Below are 20,157 nucleotides of genomic sequence, written 5' to 3' on the forward strand. Positions count from 1 at the left end.
ACAGTGAAAAGTGCGCTCCTGAAACTTTTTGTTTTTGCGGATTTATCTAGTGCGAACTCGACCCAAAGGTATCTGAGCGCTTTACATGAGCACCACATGCGTTACACAAGGACACATTCATTTGTTTTTGGTAGGCAGGGGGGGGGGGGGGGGGATTAAGTGATTTGCCCAGAAATCACAGGATGCTGAGCCGACGCAGAGGATAGAACCTGGTTCCCCAGCTCCAAAGTCGGCAGCCCTGGCCGTGAGGTCACATCCTCTCCTAAACTGAAAATGATATGTTTTTTTGTAATCTCCTTCCGACTCTTCACCATGTCCAGGTTCCTGGAGACCAGGGTGACCCCTGCACGATCTCCCTCTGTTAACCCAGGGTTGGGATCACCCTAATGCTCCACCCGAGGCTTCCGACGCTCTGTGTGACCTGAGGCACATCACGGCACATTTAGCCTTCACACAGAGTACGAGTGAAGTCAGTCTTCTGCTCTCTGCGAGAGCGCACACTTTCAATTACCAGCACCCCTCATACCTCGCTTCCCCGCCCCCCCCCCTCCCGTCTTCTTAAAGAGACACATAATTATTTATGACACCACCCGAGGTGTTTTCTGCTGCACGGAAACACAAATAATCCGCTACCATTCAAAAACAGCAAGTGTTCCAGGGCGACAGTGTACAAGGATGTCGGGGGCTCGTCAGTTGTGTAAGTCAAAACAGGTGAGAAAAAATAGAACTGCCTTTTCAAGTGATAAAAAAACAGGCGGTTGAGGACGTTAGAATAATGTTAATAATAATACCGCTGTCATTATAACACACTATATACATCACATCGGAGGCCTCTATGTGCTGTGTTGCATCGGAAGCAAGAGTTCTGACCCGCAAGACTTGGTAAGTATCGCATCGACCCTCCAAGGCTGATGAAATCGATTCTCTCAGATTGGAAGTGAAACCAGTGCCTTCCAAAAACTCAACACAGGACGCGCGAGACATTACTACTGAAGGGGTTCTGCGCGACATTCTGCACATTTGCGGGTACAGCGCCTACAGCAACAAATATTCGGACCTCTGGGCACCATCTATCTAACTGGCCGAAGCCTCCTACCGGCCGCCACACGGCAAGGCTGCCCGCCACAAAGATGCGCCGGGATCAATTTTGTGTAAAGTGCCAACGCTGGTTCCAACCCAGTTCCTTTCACAGGGCTCCATGCCCCTCTCACCCAGGCGCGCAACACCCATTGGACTGAAAGGGCTTCAGCCCCCCCCCCCCCCCCGTCGTGTGCGGCAGCCCGGGATGAGAGTCATGAGACAGCTTCCCGGGCAGACACACAGCCGCACCCGAGCACTTCACAGGTCTTTAAAAGACCATTTGCATGTTAATGAGGCCTTGCTGTTGTTTCACCCCTTCTAAGAGCCCCTGCAGCTCCCCGCTGCCTAGATTCAGCACCCCCACCCCCGAAATCAGCGCTACTCTGCCTACTGCTTAAACATTCAGCCCCCCCCCCCGAAATTTTTGCTTAGCCCCCCCCCCGCCGAAATTTGGCTCTAGTTGCCCCTCTGCTCTCACCTATCCCTCGATTGGAAGGTGCCATTCACCCTATACCTGCCTTCCCTCTCTTAAATAAGTGAGATACTTCCCTTAAACTTCAGTGGGGGTCACTCACCGTGAAACCCTTCCCCTCCCCCGCCTTAACATAGTCCTGTCCATTGTTTTCAATAGTGTCACCCTCCAAAACCACTGGTCTTCAGTCGAGACTCAAACCAGCTGAGAGAAATGCGAGTTTTAATGTATATCACACTATTTTCCACGTGCCTGCTTCAGTCCCCATCCTGTCCCTCGTGGCTGTTACTGGCGGGCAATGGTCCCCATATAGACCTCAGTGGCAGCAAGGGTGCCATGGGTCCTAATGCAAACACGGAGAATGTGCCCCTGCTGCCTGACGTATGGGATGTAAAATGGAGGATCAATGGGCCCCCATAGCCTCGGCCCGGTGCCCGATGCATATTTAGATCGAACGCCCCTGAGAGACCTATTTTTAACCAGTACTAGACATAACTGTTAAGTAGAGCAGTGGAGTTTTTGTAGCCACGGGTTTTCCACATAATTAAGGACTTGCCCCATTTGCCACATAGTCGGTAATCTCCTGCATACTCTTCAGATTAAACAATGTTTCTAGCTCAAACAGATCAAAAGCTACTCAAAACCCTGAGACGCGTGTTGCTGTGCAGTGAAGGCCCCTTTGAAAGGGCTGACTGGTCACCTTTCTGTAGCTTATTGCTGTATTTGGGTCCTTATGTGGTACTAATGAAGTGAAACATTTGCCCTGACAGTATTGACGGGTAAACATGATTAAATAAGGCAGTGCTTCTTTCAAAAATGTATCTCATTAGGCTTCATAACTTGCTTTTTCTTGTTACATAATTTCATCAACCTTGCCGCATAATTTGGTATTCCCCTGCCGCATAATCCCAGTGTCTCTGCTCTTAGGGCATGAAGCCATGCATGCGCATGGGTGCAGGAACCGGCGCAAAGACGGGTAGCAGGCGCAGGAGAAAGGAGCTGTCGTACTTGTGCTTCCCCATGGGACTGCCCGGGTAGTGCTGCGGGCTGCTGCCCAATGTGTACCGGTTGTAGCGCCCGCCGTAGGTCAGCGGGCAGTGGTAGTAGGTGCCCTTGGCATCTCCCATGGACAGCAGCACCCCCAGCCAGACAAGGGCCAGTAGCAGCAGGGTGGACCTGCGCGGGCTCCGGGGCTCCATCTTAGTCTAGCGCGATTACAGCCCCAGCCCCCTCGCTGCCTGACGCCTGCCCTGTGCATCTGCTGCCCCGGGCAGGGGAGGCGGACTCTGCACCATTAGCAGAATATCTCATCCACCCCCTCTCTACCAGGAACAAAACCCCCACTGTATCACATCAAACAAGAGGTTTAAGAAAGCAGGGAACGGGCGCACATGTGGTACGGTGGGGGAGGGGGTGGTGGGGAGGCAGAGGGCACGAAAACAGAGGGAGGGAGAAGCATACGTGGCAAAAGAGAGAGATGGGGACAACGAGCAGATGAAAGGGGAAGAAGAAGAGACGAAGAGGGTGGGGCGGACCCACGAAGGGAGGAGGAGAAGAAAAGTAGAGTCACGGGAGCTGCAGGGGTGGGGAGCTGATGGTGAATAAAGGAGAAGAGAAGAGAGAAGAGAGATGTGGGACCAAGTCTTTGAGGGGGTCTCCTTGAGTGACCAGTGATGTCGTTGTGCTTGATAACACGAGCCCCCACATCTCGCAAGTCTTCAAGGGGGTCTCCCTGAGTGACCAGTGATGTCTTTGTGCTTGATAACACGAGCCTCCATATCTCGCAAGTCTCCCGGACTTTGTGGGAGTCTCCCTGAGTGACCAGTGACGTTGTTGTGCTTGATAACACGAGCCCCCACATCTCGCAAGTCTTTGAGGGGGTCTCCCTGAGTGACCAGTGACGTCGTTGTGCTTGATAACACAAGCCTCCATGTCCTGCATGTCTCTCGGACTTCGAGGGAGTCTCCCAGAGAGACTGACAAGTGATGTCTTTGTTCTTGATAACACGAGTCGGAGCCTCCATGATATCTCGCAAGTCTGACTTTGAGGGTGTCTCCCTGAGTGACAAGTGACATCTTTGTGCTTGATAACACAAGCCTCCATATCTCGCAAGTCTCCCTGACTTTGCGGGAGTCTCCCTGAAAGGCCAGCGACCTCTCTCTACCTGATGACTCGCCCCCACTACCCCATATCTCGCACAATTGTATTAGCCTTCCAAACATCTCTTAGAAAATGCTTCAAAGCCACACAGGTCTCCAGGAAAGGGACCTTCATGTTCGAGGCGCACCGTCTGATAGTTCTCATTATACATGGATATCCCACCCCCACTGCTGTTCTCTCTCACTCCTAAACTTTTTTTCAGCGCTTTGAAGTGGCCTCTTGATGCCAATCGCTAATATTTAGCTAGCGCCGTGCATCATGGGATGCTAAAACAAGCACGGTCCGCTTTCACTTTCCTCCCGTTGCAAAACGATTTCTTGTCTTTGTGGGGCCATGAGTTTGAAACACATGGCCCCATAAAGATAAGAAACCTTTCGCGACGCACGGAAGGCAGACGAGCCCGTCCAAATGGGACAGCTAAAAAAGCCAAACGAAAACGTCACGAACAGCTCTTTTCCAATGGCTGGCCACCGTTTAGCATAAACGGTGACGGCAGACAATGGAAAAGAGGGGCGGGGCTTAAAGCCCTTTACAGAAAATACCTCAAAATATTAAATCTCGCCAGCGAGACTGCGCATGTGCGCAGTCCACGCAGGCGAGACCTAAAAAGGCCTGATCTGGTCTGGTGTTAGAACACGCGCCATGCACGGACAGGCTGTGGAGTCATGAGAACACTGAAAGAAGCTTGCCCTGCCAACAAACCTAGCGAATTATAGACCAATCTCGCTGCTTCCCGGCATTAGCAAAATTGCAGAGAAACTGGTCAATGCGCAGCTATCCCAGTTCCTAGAATCTAACCATCTGCTCCGCCAGTCCCAAACGGGGTTCCACCCAGGCCAGGGCACGGACACCGCCCTCCTCGCTGTCAGAGGAAGCAAGGTGCATTTTGGATTCGGGAGGATCAGTGGCAGTGATCCTCCTGGACCTCAGTGCTGCCTTTGACACGGTGGATCACCGTGTCTTGCTCCATCGGCTGGCTGAGGCGGGACTCGGGGGCACAGCGCTGGCCTGGCTGGAGTCTTTTCTTTCGGGCCGCTCCTTTCAGGTCTGGGATGGCTGTTCACGATCTGACCCTCTTCCTCTGGTAAACGGGGTTCCTCAGGGCTCCTCCTTGAGCCCTACCCTTTTTAATGCCTATATGGCTCCATTGGAAGAGGTAGTTGCCCCTTTTGATTTTAAGATCGTTAGCTACGCGGACGACACGCAACTGGTCGTCTCTTTATCTCACCTAGACCAACATCCAGACAGCCTTCTGCACTGCCTCCAGAAGATCCATCACTGGATGTGCGAATCCTCGCTCAAGCTAAATGGGTCCAAGACAGAGGCCATGCTGATGGGAAAAAAATGGACATCCATTCCACCATCTGTCTGGCCCGACTCCCTGGGCGAGGTTCCCACCCCAAAGAAGGAACTCAAGAGCCTAGGGGTCTGGCTTGAACCAGACCTCACCTTGAAAACACAGGCCACTAAAACCGCCGGCACCTGTTTTGGACTTATGCGGTCGGTCCGCAAGATTCTCCCCCTCCTTCCCCCCCTTTCCAGGAAGCTACTGATCCAAGGACTGGTTTTGGCCCGCCTGGACTATAGTAACGCTCTCTACCTGGGAGCCCCGGAATCTACCCTGGGAAAGTTGCAACGAACTCAAAACGCGGCCGCTCGACTGCTGCTTGGTCTCCCCTCTAGGTCTTCTGCAAAACCTGCCCTTAAAACACTCCACTGGCTACCAGTGCGGGAGAGAATAGAGTTCAAGGCTATGTGTATCGCCCATAAGCTCATGAACGGACAAGGCCCAGCCATTCTTAAAGAAATGGTCACCCCGTATAAAGCTTTGAGATCCCTAAGGTCGGACAACGAACATCTGGCGAACGTCCCTAAGTTTAGGAGATCACGTACCGGAGGCCGTCGCTTCTCTGTTAAAGCTGCCACTCAGTGGAACCAGCTCCCCCGCAGATTGCGAATGGAATCCTCCTATTTGGCCTTCCGCAAACAACTTAAAACGCTGCTATTCCCCAATTAGTGAGTCCAACTCCACCCTCCCCCTTCTGAGCCATCCTACAGTTCACAGCGCGGGGATGCCTTCGGGTCACCAGGCGCTCTACAAATCCTTAATAATAATAATAATAATAACAATTACCGGCTGCATCACAGTGACATGATTTACAAAACAAAAAGGGGAGAATACCTCACTCCTCTTACTCTTTGCTGCTATTTAAAGCTGGTAAGGGGGGCAATTTAGATAGGGCCGCTCATGGCCGCTGTCATGAGTACTAGGGGGACCAACTGTCATGGGTGCACATTCAAGACAGTGAATGTAAAAATTCGGGAAAAAGGGTCAAAATTCAGGACAAATTCAGGACAGAAGGTCTAAATTCAGGACAAAACTTCGGGACGAAAGGTACGTTTACAGACACATCAGAAGAGGTCGCACAATAGAATATAATTAAGCCCATCCATATCCAAACATATTTAATCATTTGCAAACCTATCCATCATGTAACCATCCAACATTTCACTCATCCATCCATTATCCATCAATCCTTCGTTCGTTCGTTTCACCCTATCCGTTGGTACACTCATCCATCCACTCTTCCACTCATCCATACAGCCTTTTAGCCTTTCACCCATCCAGCCTTTTAGCTTTTCACCCATCCAGCCATCCACCCTGTCACTCATCCTTCCACCCATTCATTCATCCATCCATCCTCCCTTTCTCTCTCTCCATCGACCCTTTCACTTAGCCATCCTTCCTTCCACCCATCCATCTACTCATCATCTACTCATCCACTCAAGATTCTATCCATTGACTCTCATCCATCCACCCTTTCACTCCTTCACTCATCTATCCATCCTTTTGTCCATCTACCCACCCTTTTACTCACTCATCCATGCTTACATCCACCCTCTCACTCATCCGTCCATCCATTCACCCTCACTTATCAATTCATCAATCCACTCATCCATCAACCCATTCACTCGCCCATCATTCACCCATTCACTCATCCATCCATCCTTTCACACATCCATCCACCAATCCATCTACCCTTTCCCCATCTACCCTTTCACCCGTACATCCATTTTTTTACCTTTTCTCTTATCCATCCATCCATCCTCTCTGTCTCATTTCCATTGTCACCCATCCATTCATCCATTCACCCTTTCACTAATCTATCCAGCCATCCACCCATCCCTTCACTTCACTTACTCACTCACTCACTCACCCACCTTTTCATATTAATTATGAGCTAAGCCTTTGTCTGCAGAGTTGCAGACTAGAAGAGACCCATCAAGAATTTCACCCTGCTGTGGTTCCTAACGCAAGGGGTTTGGTGGGGGAGGGCTCACTATACCCCTGTATATTGGCAATCTGAGTCATGAGTCATGCAGGATGCACAGTGCCAGGCCATGAGGTGACTGACATGGTGTTGTTTCCAAGACTTTATGTGGGATGAAAAAACTGGGGGTCTCTCCAAAGGGGGTGTTCGATGTAATTAAGGGCATGGCTTAAAACACCCAAGCTAAAAATCTGTTCTTAGTCTAGTGTACCACCTGATTGGTATTTTGCCTCTTCTGTCATTGTTTCCAGATATATAACAACAAGTAACATTACACCTGCAACAAGCCTGAACTGTTGGCGTTGTTAGTTGCATAAAATTAAAAAAGTAGCAATCATGGCTTCCTTGAATATAATATTGAAAATGCATCAGTTTTAAAATGGCAAGACTGTGAATGGAACTCTAGCCCCTTATATTTAACTGCTTTCACCAGCTTGTTTTCTTGACGTGGATTCTCACCTAGCAGCACTGGTGTTCTTGCACATTTCTTCTGTTTGAACGAATGCCTTGCCCTAGACAGAGGCTGGGGGAGGCCCACCACATGCTTGGCAGCCCAGACTGGCCCATTGTCATTCTGTATGTGGCAATCAGCCAGCACACAGAATGACAATGGGCGGGTAGGCTGCTCTTGTGCTCAGAGGAGTGCCAGGCGGGCCCATCGGGGTCTGAGGCTTCTTGCAGGGATAAGTGCTGTTCCCTGCAATACCCAAAATTACGGACAAAAGGCATCTGTAAAGGGGATCCTCACGGACAACAGATGTGAGGTACAAATTACGGACGGTCCGTGAAATTTATGGACAGTTGGTCACCCTAACGAGTACGACTCCCGATTCTCCCGCGGGCCGCAGAATGCTGGGCGGGCGGGCTGCATTCAGGACAGCTCACCTGTGCACAAGCTGGATTGTGGTGTGCTGCTCTGGTGGTGGGCTATTGAGCTGGATTCCAAACCGACCAGCAGCACTGCGGTCAGTTAAGTCATTCTCAACTGGCCGCCGCCGGTGGGGTGACGGTCGGGTGGGTTCGGTCGCAGGATAAGATTCATTTAGATTTCTGGTGAGCTGCCTGTGCTGCTGCATTGGTAGCGGCCAACCAACTAAACTAACCCCTCGCTCTGCACGAGCCGCGGACTGCAGGACGACCCACGGCCTAATTAACGAGTGTGGCTGTGTCATAACTATTACATTGTTACCATAGAAGCTAGAGCTGCCTGCGAGCAGCCTGAGCCAACTCCTAAGCCTGCCGGGAACACTGCGCCTCGCACTGCCATTCCAAATTTTAGTAATGGTGCATAAGCAGAGCTATGTCTTGACACCTCAGAAGGTGCTATAATGCGTGACTTTGCATTTCAGTGCTGTGTTGCGGACCACCACACTGAAATGCCCAAGTCTAACACCTGATGCGTGGTACTTGGCAGCACTGAGAGCGCTTTACACAAGCACCAGTTCCGTTACAAACGGACACATTCATTTTGTTAGTCCCAGGGAGATTAAGTGATTTACTCAGGATCACAGTATGTTGCGCATCCTTGCCGAGAGTCGAACCCAGTTCCTCGGCTTCCGTGGTCAGCCACTCTAGCCGTTGGGCCATATCCTGTCTACTTACTTGAAAGCCAGCTAGATTCACTGTATCCCACAACAGTCGACCACCATACTCACTCCAGTCCACTTCCTCACGCGCTCACCTTTATCTATGGAGCGGCGCATGGCCAGGAACTTGGGACCTTCGTCGTAGGCACCATCTTTACGTGCCTCGGAGAAAGCCAGCAGGTGCCCGCGCGGGGTGTATGTAATTAGAGGGATCCGGTAAGTGTCCACATTCGCAATCTTCTTGCCTGAGATCCACAGCAGCTGCTCGCTCACGATCAGAGGATTCACCTGTTCCTGGTGGGATCAAAAACATGAGTGTTAAGACCTTCAAGAGCTGCTACTTCCACAGGCAGGCAGTGCTGCCATCATCTTTATTTTTTATCATTTCATAAAGGGCAACGTTCACCAAAAAAGTCTCTTGGTGCTCAGTACCACAGTCCGCAGGAGCAGGTGCCTACATGTACACAGTGGTATATGTACAAATGATATGGAGGGATAGATCATATTTAATTTCTGCACAAGAGTTTATTAATTACCTTGGCAAAAAGTCAATTTCTTCTGGCAAATTTAAATAATTATAATGCAGGCACAAGTATCCATCGGTGAACATCCAAACACATAGTGTACCGCAATACACACAATCAATACATCAAATACAAAACAATTTTGTTCTTTTACACTACAACACATATATACAAACTCATGTGTAAAATAACTCAATCAAAAATCCTTTCCCCTATAAGCTTATTCCATAAAACATGTGTGCACTTCACATTGCCTAGTGCTACATCAGAAGGTAGTCCTATCAGCAACACAAAGATATAAGTACTTCATCTAAATTTGTAATGCCAATGCAACTCATGTATTTATTCCACAGCAAGGTGGACTCCTCCTTTATCAAAGTGTCGACGCGTTCGCGTTTCAGCCTCCACTTTCTTTATGGCTTCCTCAGGACGGGGATATAATCTACAAAAATAATAACGCTAAAATGAACTCTTAAAACCTTTGTTTTTATTTTTATTATTGCGCTGTGTTCTGTCCCTTATTTGCCCAGACAGTGATGTAAAAGGAGGAGAATCCGCAAGGTTGCGTGAGTTAGTGGAAGGTTAAAATATAACCTCCAAGCTATTTATACAAACGTGACTGGAATTGAAAAGTGAAACGTAAATAATGAAAAGAAATAATAATAAATGAATCAATAAGCGTCACTACTACTACTCAAGGCGCGCTATTACTAATGACATGGTTCAAAGCGCAAAAGCACCCAGCCAGTGGATGTAGAAAGAACGCAAGGTACTGCACCCCTTATGCATACCAACACCGCTAGAGTGACAAAAAAGGCCGAGGATACCCAAGATTAACAAGTCCTAGCCCGGGTCAAGGCTGGAATACCTGTGGGTTCATATGAAACAACCTGGTCTCGTAATTTACATGGCCGGGCGGCTTATAATCCGGTCCCACTCATCAGTATGGAACTCCTACATAGGGAGGGAAAGAGCTTATAAACAACCCATATGTATCGAATAGGACACTGCATCAGAACTACTAAAAGTGGGAGCAGGAGAAAGTTAATATATTCTCCGATACACGGTAACCGCCACAATACTGACGAAAATGGTACCATGAAGCAGTCCCCAAGGCGGGGAGAGAGTCACAGTAGCAGTGATATAGTAGAGTGAAAGGAGAGGCATAACGATAACGACAGTATAGCGATAACATAGTAGTCCTAATACACTTGCGCTGATAACATTATGTCTGATGCAATCCTTAGTGATCACAGTTTCATAGTTTAGTAATAGTCAACTCATAAGAGGGATACATTTAACAAATAGTGTTTACCAGAACATGCCAGAGAGTACAAAACTAATACAGTTCAGTAGAGCAATTAGGTACAATGTAAAAGTGAATGGCTACACATAAAGTAAAGGTGGCATGATAATCATGTGTACACATCAGTGCGTATGTACATTGCCTTATGTACAATGGATATCAGTAATGGCTATGTAACATATGTAGTTATGTGAATCAGTACACATGTTGTCTTGGGCTGGCGAAACATGCCCCATCTAATTACCTAGGAAGAATTGTAGCTCATGGTCTGTGTTGAGTCCTAGCTCAACCGCTTTAAGACGCATTATCCAGGTGGCTTCTGCACGACGCAGGGTCAATTCCCTGTCCCCGCCCCTGGGATGAGGTGGGATCTGTTCTACTCCAAAGAACGTCAATTGTTTATATGGGCCCTGTCTGCTGCAGCCACTTGCATGAGTGGCCATTGAGTATCCGATATCACTTTGCTTCAGTGCTCTAGCATGTTCGCTGATGCGATCTTAAAGCATCCGAATCGTACTGCCCACATATTGCATACGACATTTGCACACAATAATGTATACAACAAATCACGTCGTACAGTTTATGTTCTGCTTGATCTGATATTCTCTCCGGTCAGGGCCACGAAATGTTTTGGTGTCATGTGCCGTCCACCTACAGACCCCCACAACAGCCACATTTGTGAAAGCCTTGAGTGTGTGTAGTGAGCGAATTACTCCTCTCAGCTCTTGGTGTTAAATATTGTATAGCGCCTCCATATGTTCCCCAAGGAGGTCCTACTGTAGTTACTACAGTGGCGTTCTCAATGTAAACCCTTTCCTCTTTTATGTTGTCGGAGAGTTCACAATGTAAACCCCCCTTCCTATTCTATTCGTAAAAAAGTTCAAGATGCAAAATGCAACTCTCAAAGTAATGAGGCAGAGCAGTCCATAGATGACTCTGGGACTAGCTGTCTGTTAGAAGCCTAGAACTGAGCAATGCAACAATAAGTCGGTGTCAAACTAATATTTTTTGTCTTTAAAAATGAAAATTACTTTAATGCAAACTAAATACCGTACTCCACATGACAAATATTTTCAGGTGGAATTATAAATTATAGCCACCCCTTTAAGGGCATCACAGGTTAAATATGGTATAGATCACTCACTGTAAAGAAAGATCAAAGGGGAAAACTAACCCTATAAAGGTAGTTTGCCCCGTAATCTGGAGTAGCGTGTGATAATTTGAGCGCTAGCAGGCTCTAATCCTTTTATATGGGCCTATTGGGAATCACGAGGCTTTTCACAAGGAAAAAGGTCAAGTCAACAGGTTTGTCAACTTGCTCACAATGTAAAATGAGAGGCCTACTACAGGCAGTGCAAAACCTCTTTCTATAATGTTCACGGTGTGAACCATCCCGCTGTATTGGTAGAAGGATTGCATTACACAATGCAAAAATCCCTTCCCACTGTATTTTACTGGGGTCTTTTTTAGCAATGTTCCTATCATTCATGAGCAGCGGCACTACTTTTCTAGGTGGACTAACACAATTATTTTTCAATTAAATTATTTTCGATAAAATCAACATGTGGGCAAAGCCACAGCCTCTCTCTTAGGACCTCTTCTTGCAGCTCTTTTTGTGGTGTTCACATGCATTGAGTGCTTTCAAGCCAGGCCTCAATACAATTAAATTCCAAAAAAACAGGGCTTGTTAGAGGCGAGAATCGCAACCCTTGCCTGTTACTGTAATATATGGGAATCCATGTCACAAAATAGTTGCATGTAGGCTTTAACACAGTGCAATAGCAATCCACCCATGAAGGCCTTTTGGCTTTAAAATGTTTTTTTTCTCAACGAACAAGGCAGGACTATGGTGTTTGTCATAACTAACACATCTGACATAACTTTTCCCAGTGACTCATTCAGGCGTAAAGCCTTGATCTTGGCTTGTCACCATAACCAACTCAGGCCTACCGCATTGAAAATAATGTGTGCAATCAAAGCAGCTTCTTTCAGTAGAATCGCAAAACGTCTGCCCAATTAAATGCAGTTGGCAAGAAGTTCAACCTGTGGGTGAAGCCAAAGCCCCTCTCTCAGTAGCGTTTTTTAAAGCTCTCTTCTGTTGATCATATAAGGTTAGGCAACCGCTGTGCTGTCAAGCCAGATCTAACAAGCATTTGCAATGCAATAGGTCTCGCTTTCACGCAGGTTTGAGCTTTTGACATTGCAAATAAAAATGCCTTTTATTTTTGTTTAAAAAACATAAATAAAAGGCATTGTCATTTACAATGCCAATAGCTTAAACTCGCGTAAATGCGAGACCTATTGCATAGCAAATGCTCGTTTTGATAGTTGCTGGCTAGATTTTAGATACCTACATTGCTCAAAAAGAACTTAGCCAAATGCTGAACACTTCAGGTATGCCAAAAAAATAAAAACACCTGGTCGCTAAAACAAACCTACTCTCATACCTCATTGGTTATGAACAAAGCTCCTTCTGCCATGTAACGGCCTGATATTCTCTCCCCCTAGGTTCCTACCTGGGAAATCTAGAACAATGAATGGGAGCTACTACAATTCTCCTGAACAGTAACATTCACTTATGGTGACTCATAGGGCTAGCCCCTTTCAAACCATTGTACAGTAGCAACAGGCTTCTTCTCTTGACCCTTCTTTGACAAGTCAGTCTCGCTTTCCAACCATACTTGGATGACACCAAGATAAGCTTAGAGAGGAGTCTTTTTGGGATGAAAATCTTGAACTCTAAAATTCATACAAAGCTGGTTTGAATGAAACATCTCAAGACCAAAGCCCTTCATCTAAGAGCCCATCTCTAATGAATCATGGTCTTTTCCACAACATGCCAAGACACTGGGCTCAACTTAACTAGTGCCCTTCTCTAGCTAGGTGGATATCATGACCACGCACATCATCTTCCACTTAAGGCAACCCAGATTACCCCCAAACTATACAGACACTCCAAGATAAATGCCCCAAGGTTGACACTGTAACTCAGACACAAGTAGACTTGCAAATATCTACGTCAACCTCCTTGAACAACATCCACACTAGAACAATCACTTGGGCTCTGTAAAATGAGAAAATATAAAAATTGCCAGTATATCAATATATCAGTTGCCACCACACCCCGGGACACGATATCACCACCACTATATATATGGGGTGATTACGTCATGTTTAATTAAGTTACTGCTCCTCTATTTCTTAATTAACACTTATCCTTTACTTATTTATATTACTTACATTTATAATGTAATGTCCCACAGTGCAACAGTGGAGATTTAGCGTCCCAAGAGCAGTGCACTTTATATACTCCATATGTTAAATATTATCTGCCAGACTGAAAATGGTCTGCCCCAGATTCCAAAACACAAAGCTGATGGAGGAATCCGGCACAATAGCAGGCCCACAGACAAATTTCAGGCATTTTTATTAATTTATTCTCCATTGTTCTATAGCGTTGCTGGACCAGAAAGGCGTTAGTGTGGTTTACATATTTTAATAATAACTTTCAGATGTAAAGTACTACTGGGTTCCTCTACAACGACAAAATGCAACCGGACTGCCTAGCAAAAAGGGAAACAAAGGAACGAGCAAATAAATACAACACTTGCTGCTGATAAGGTGAGGTCACTAAATGTACAGCCTTGTGCGTGAGACAGCAAATTTTAAACTGAGTTCTGGCGTGTATTGGGAGACATTAAAGTTATTTTGGCACGGGTGAAATGTCAAATCTTCTATTTGTTATAAATGTGACAGGCTATAGATTGAAAAACTGTCCCGATCAGGGCAAGCGATGACTAAGGAACGCCAGCTAAGACGGTCAAAGTAATCGATAAATGACTACCACATGAGCAGAATTTTTAAGTTTTCAGGGCTAAAAACAGGTTATGAGTCTTCCAGTGTATGTTAGCAGAAGAATCAGAGGATGGTGGAAGGTGTTTGAGACCAGTGGCTCATTGAACATAAACAGGAAGGCCAAGGAGTCTACCCAGTTCCCAGGTGACTAGCTCACTCATTCTTTTATTTTACAAAGTTTTATATAGCGTGAACTTGACCCGAATCGGGTATCAGAGGCTTTACATAGCACCAGTTGCATTACATGAGGACACATTCATTTTTGTTAGGCACAGGAAGATTAAGTGATTTGCTCAGAGTCACAGGATGTTCAGCGTCATTGCCGAGACTCGAACCCAGTTCCTCAGATTCGAGGTCAACCGCCCTAGCAGTTAGGCCACCTACTCTCCCAAAGACTCATGTCTTAAACTTACCAACAAGTTTAAAGTCTAAACAGGAACACCACTTGTATTTAGCCTAATATGGCATTGTAGACTATAACTCCTCAGAAAATGTCTAAAGGGTCGTGTCTCACACAGCCGTAGGGAGAAAATATCCAACCAAACTATTTAGAGATAACTTCTTCCAGCTTGGGCCTCTACCACATCAATGGCCTGCAGGAACAGATAATGCCCGCAACCAATGGGCAGCGGTCAGCTCCTCTCTCTAGTCCCCCTTCTTTACTCCCCTAGCCATCTATCTTTGCTTGTGCAAGGCGCACGCTACCCCCCTCAAGCAGGTCTCTAGTTATCACCGTTGAGCACAAATCCCTAACTGGAAAAAGCTAAATAGATCAATAACATTGGAGTCTCATATGCCCAAACAGCAACAGTCTTCTTCACACCTTTGTCGCTGCATCAATTCAAACAAGATCGTACTACAGACACAGATACCAGATCAAAATCAGCCTATAAGTGAACAACACATTACTTCCAAGTGAATGCTTTGCTTCTGCAGTGCAATGGTGTTCCCCACAATAAAATAAGCTTGCTGGATTCATGAGGAAATTACAACTGATAACACACTCATTGATCCAGGAAATCCAAATTAAGTAGCTGTGAAGAAGGTTCAAGGCAAGTAACATCAACTTGAAAACCCCAGACTGCACCATTGTCCACACACTTTGATTGGCACTGCCCACTTGACAATCCGGACCCGGCCTCTGGTTTCCCACCTCCCAAACTGTTTGCATCTGCTGACCAGCACACCAAATGACAGCAGCACCATGACCCACTTTCTGCATGGCCAGCAGCACTACCACCATTAGCCTCACCCACCGACTAGTCAAACTGGCATCTGGTTGCTCAAATTTTAGCACCGCTCAAATCTAGACTAATCCAGTATCAGGCTGTGGTCCCACCTAATGTCTAATGTTATTAGTCAGTATAGAGTCAAAAGTAGTCTTTTACTGTACAGATCTCAATAAGGGGGTTAAAATATTTTGTATGCTCTTATCCTCCTGAACAGTTTAGTGCTCCTCAATACCAGCATAAAACCCCTTCACCCCAATGCTGTGAACATTTACATATCACACCATAATTTTTTTTTTATTAAAAGTGGTGCATTTTTAGATTACATGTCACTCCACCCCAAGGAAACACCATTCACCATTGAAAAAAAGTATATGCAATCAGGTGCGACACATCAAAGTGACAAATAAAAAGAGCATACATTCAATTAGCCCAATACTATCAATTTAATGTTTCGAAAAGTTGTTTTTTGCCTTCAGAACCTACTAAAGGTACGAAATAAGCTACAAATTCCAAACAGTTCCTGTACAACATGAGAAACATATCACGAGTCCTGCAACCTGCCCTCACTAGTCACAAGACAGGTTCTCTCCTCCCATTGCCATATCATAATACAATATGGTCAGTGTATACAACTGAGAATACGCAAGGAAATGCCCCCCTACATTCAAAGATAGAAATGCAGCCAACCTCCAACGATGAGAAACTGACTCAGCTATGCAAACATTCAAACCTTTGACACAACTAACACACAGATTACAGCAGTGACTGGTCTACCCAACACAGAAGAGTAACTTAGATGATGCGATGGATTCCTGCACAACAAATACGGTAAGAGGAGTTTTTAACGACATAAAATATATGGTGAAAATGAAGATATGGAAAAGAATAAATGCCACGTATCAATGGCAAGGCAATCAAACACCACGAGCCAGGCACACCAAGGATGAAAAAATTAAGTAAAACACCAAACGGCTTTTCGGTCACAAAAAGAGAATACCGGCGATGTCGACTCAGCCTTCCCATCCTTTGCAGTTTAGTTAACTGAGCAATAATAGTAAAACCTATTATTTGTAGGGCTTAAAAACGAAAAAAAAAATACAAGAAGCAACTTAAAAAGGTTAATTAAGGTATTTGGATATCCGATCCAGGGTCATTCAACCTTCCTCACATTTCCGCTAAAGTTCTATCACACCCTTTTCCACTCACTTCTCCACCCATACACACACACACACACACACACACATATGCTCACACCTATTCACACTCATCTCCTGTTGATTATCTCAGCCTCACCCAGACTTTCACTCGGAATTCACGGCTGGCAGTCAATTTCAAATCTGACATCCACTCTCACATCTGACATCCAGCCTCACAACCGATAGTCAACCTCTCATTTTTAATCCACTCCCTTCTTATCCCAACAACATTATAGTATTTATTTCGCACTTTTTGCGGGCCTGTGGACTGGTGAGACAACTACGAGAGGCAAGTACTTCTCATTTTCACATGCAAACACCTAATTAAATTAATGTGCATCCAAACTTTCAGAAGGAGCTTTCAAAATAGGAATGGAATATGCGAGCCCCTGCAACAAGCTGTTGCCTTCGAAAGCCACAGAAGGATGTCCGGCTTAGCTTGACCTGTGACTGACTGAGCCACGGTAGCCTGTGCTATGTTACATTTTAGAAATAAAGCACTAGTTAAACATTTTGTGGAAATAAACACTAACTTCTCCTTTTTCCATTGAGAGCACAATTACAATTTTAGAAAAATAAACAGCAGGGTAATAAGGTGTGTCTTTTTCTGTGTCATTGAAGACTATAAAAATGTTGTTACTTTTTAAATAATCTTTAACAAATCCCACCTTCATCTTCTAGCTGCGAAGCTAAAAATCTCACACACAAAGCAATTTACTATAAGAGACGGTTTGTATATATACTTAAGTAATGATTATTTATTCACACGCCATCCTGCTTTGTCAGTCAGTCAATTTACAAGGTCAGAAAAAAAGGCACATTAATTAAGAGACAGTTATCGTCTTTAAGTTGCAAGTTTCTTTTTACTTGCAGATCTAAATCAGCTCGTAAATAAAACAAGCCCGGCGGTCGGCGGAGCGTGGCGCGCGCGCGCTTGGGGGCGTGAGCGTCTGCGCTTCTCAGAAGCGCGTCCACAGACCCCGATCGCTGCGTGTGCCCCGGTCTGTCTCCCTTGAGAGGTATCACGGTAACAATAGTTCTTGTTGGCGGCAGCTCTTCGCGCTGCAACGCTAGCGAGACCTAAAAAGGAGTGAAGAAGAGAAAACATTTCAGTGATTTAAAGGAAGTGAAAGAAAAATATGGGGAGAGGAGTGGAGGTTTTAGAAACCCCTCGTAAGTTTATAATGTCACTAAACAAACATAAAAAAAGATTAGATATAAAATGAAACTACTGTAACTGCCTAAAATAGACCCACTCATCACAGGATATGCATGAAAAGGGGGGCGGCAAGAGAGGTCAAGCATAAAACCTGGGTTCCTAGATATTTGGACATAGTCTGTAGATATATCGTAGGTGTTATTTACAGTCTCTCTGGATTTATTACAACTCTTTATCCTTCTTTCCGATTACTCACTTCCAGCCTGCTCACCGGAAATACACTTGACGGTCTAGCTCTCACGTCACGGGTACTTGTAGACCAGACCAACAGCGGCATTCACTTCTGGTTTGCTAAGGCTGTCACAGCGCACTTGCTACTCCCGGCGTACACGCCTGTAAGGTATTTCTTCGTTCACGGATTCCTTATGTTCTTTGGTTTAATTTACATTTAGTACGGACTTTTTAACGTTGTTATGGAACTGTCGTGTATACATATCACGCGTCACATATCACTTGTAATGTTTAAGCCTTCACACGGGCACCGTGCCGGCGTCATGTATCCGTTATCGGTTGTTCTACTGCTGCTCAGAAATCGTTCTCTCGTTTATGTATTAAAATGGTATCCTCGAGGGCTAGTTTCACCCACATTTTTGGGCTCCCTATCCGTACCGATGACACTCCATTTTATATTACTTCCCACGATTCTATTGCAGTGGCGACTCCCCTTCCTTCAGTTACGATATTTGAGTTTATAATGTGCGCCACTGTTGCTTTGGCCATTTATCTCAGACTATGAACGTGGCCCACCGTCCTGATATGTACTGTTCTGTCCATTTTCTTATAGGAATATACTTTTTGTGGTACTTACCACCATCTTAAAATCAAGCATTCCCTTCACAGTTACTTATCCCGTACAGCCGGGACGGAATTACAACCGGCGGAGAGGTGAGTCGGTTACCTCCTTAGTTGTTTGACATGTACTTTACAGGTTTCTAGTTGGTGTGCTGACTCACTAGGTTCCCTTACGTTTTGTAATTACAGATTACTCTTCCTTTTCCGTCAGCCCTATAGGTAAGAAGTCTTTGCATCGTCCTTATCTGCCTATGACTGAGGCATATGATCATTGATGAGACTATACATGTCACACTTATTGCATCTTTCCCTTTTCTGCTTCTATTCCTTTACATCTACCTTCTCTCCCCTATTCGTGTACCATGGCTTATATTCGGTTTACTGACGAAATGTCGCCTGTTGACTTAATGTTTTTGTCAGTTTATTTAAACATGATGCATATATGGCGAAATGCAGACCAGTCTTTACTGGCCAATGAATCATGTGAAATAATTGTACATGGTAGTACATAGACTATACACACCCATGTAGCGACTTTGTTCCTTGTCTTTATTTAGATAAGATGTTGTCTTAATAAACATTTCCTGCCTCACACTGACACCGTACCGGCACTGTGGTGATCATGTAAAGAATCTGTTGATATTATACTTTTTAGGTTTACGTTGTGAATGGCCTTGTCACTTGGGGATTGGTACACTAGAGTCACAGTTTTCGTCCGCTCTGCTCTGTTTTGTGATAGAATTGGCAACAGTGTTTTACACATTGTTATTATACGTCTCTGTAGCCTTGAAGAAGTTGTGGGTTCACACTCGGACGAAACACGTGTTGGCTGGGCATCGGATCTGCATTAAATCAAGAGAGATACGTCATACTGGACTAATGTTGCTGTTATTATTATCTGACTGTTTTCTCCATTACGTGATGTACCTATGCTGTAACATATAGACTGCGTGTGCACAGGCCACCTGCTTGTAATTTATCAGACTCCGGTCGATTTAGGGGGTTTAGAGTTTTTTCCCTCTGCGTGTGGCACCGTTAGAATTTGATACCACTATAAAACTTACGTACATACAAGTGGGCGCCATCGCATACCGCATTTCTTCAAACCCTTCTCCATTGCTTACCAAAAGAAGAATGTCTGACACAGACCTCTAGTTCAAGTGGTGCAGGAGAGGTCTTGTTCTCATTGTGTACATTTGTACGTGTAGTATTTAACTAATTACTTTTCCATTTCATTAGTAAAAACACTGGACATTATTTTTGGGGGGAAGAATTTGTGTACTATGTGGAAATATTTAACATTCAAACAACCCCTTTAGTTACTTCAGTTCCTTCCTGGGGATTCACTTTTTGAAACCATGCTGCTGATAATCTATTCCTGATGCAACAGGATGGTAGGACCT

General features: G+C 45.5%; 1 protein-coding gene across 1 annotated transcript in view; it reads right to left on the reverse strand.

Moving 5' to 3' along the window:
- The window catches only part of LOC146869641 (sialidase-1-like), a 121,107-nt gene that overhangs the window by 77,582 nt on the left and 23,368 nt on the right, over window positions 1-20,157 (reverse strand). Inside the window, exon 2 of the mRNA XM_085609010.1 lies at window positions 8,726-8,924. Within this exon, the coding sequence (XP_085465136.1) occupies window positions 8,726-8,924 (199 nt within the window). The remainder of the gene's footprint in view (window positions 1-8,725; window positions 8,925-20,157) is intronic.

This window comes from Triturus cristatus, chromosome 1_1 (assembly GCF_964204655.1).
Source record: "Triturus cristatus chromosome 1_1, aTriCri1.1, whole genome shotgun sequence".
In the NCBI taxonomy this organism is placed as follows: domain Eukaryota; kingdom Metazoa; phylum Chordata; class Amphibia; order Caudata; family Salamandridae; genus Triturus; species Triturus cristatus.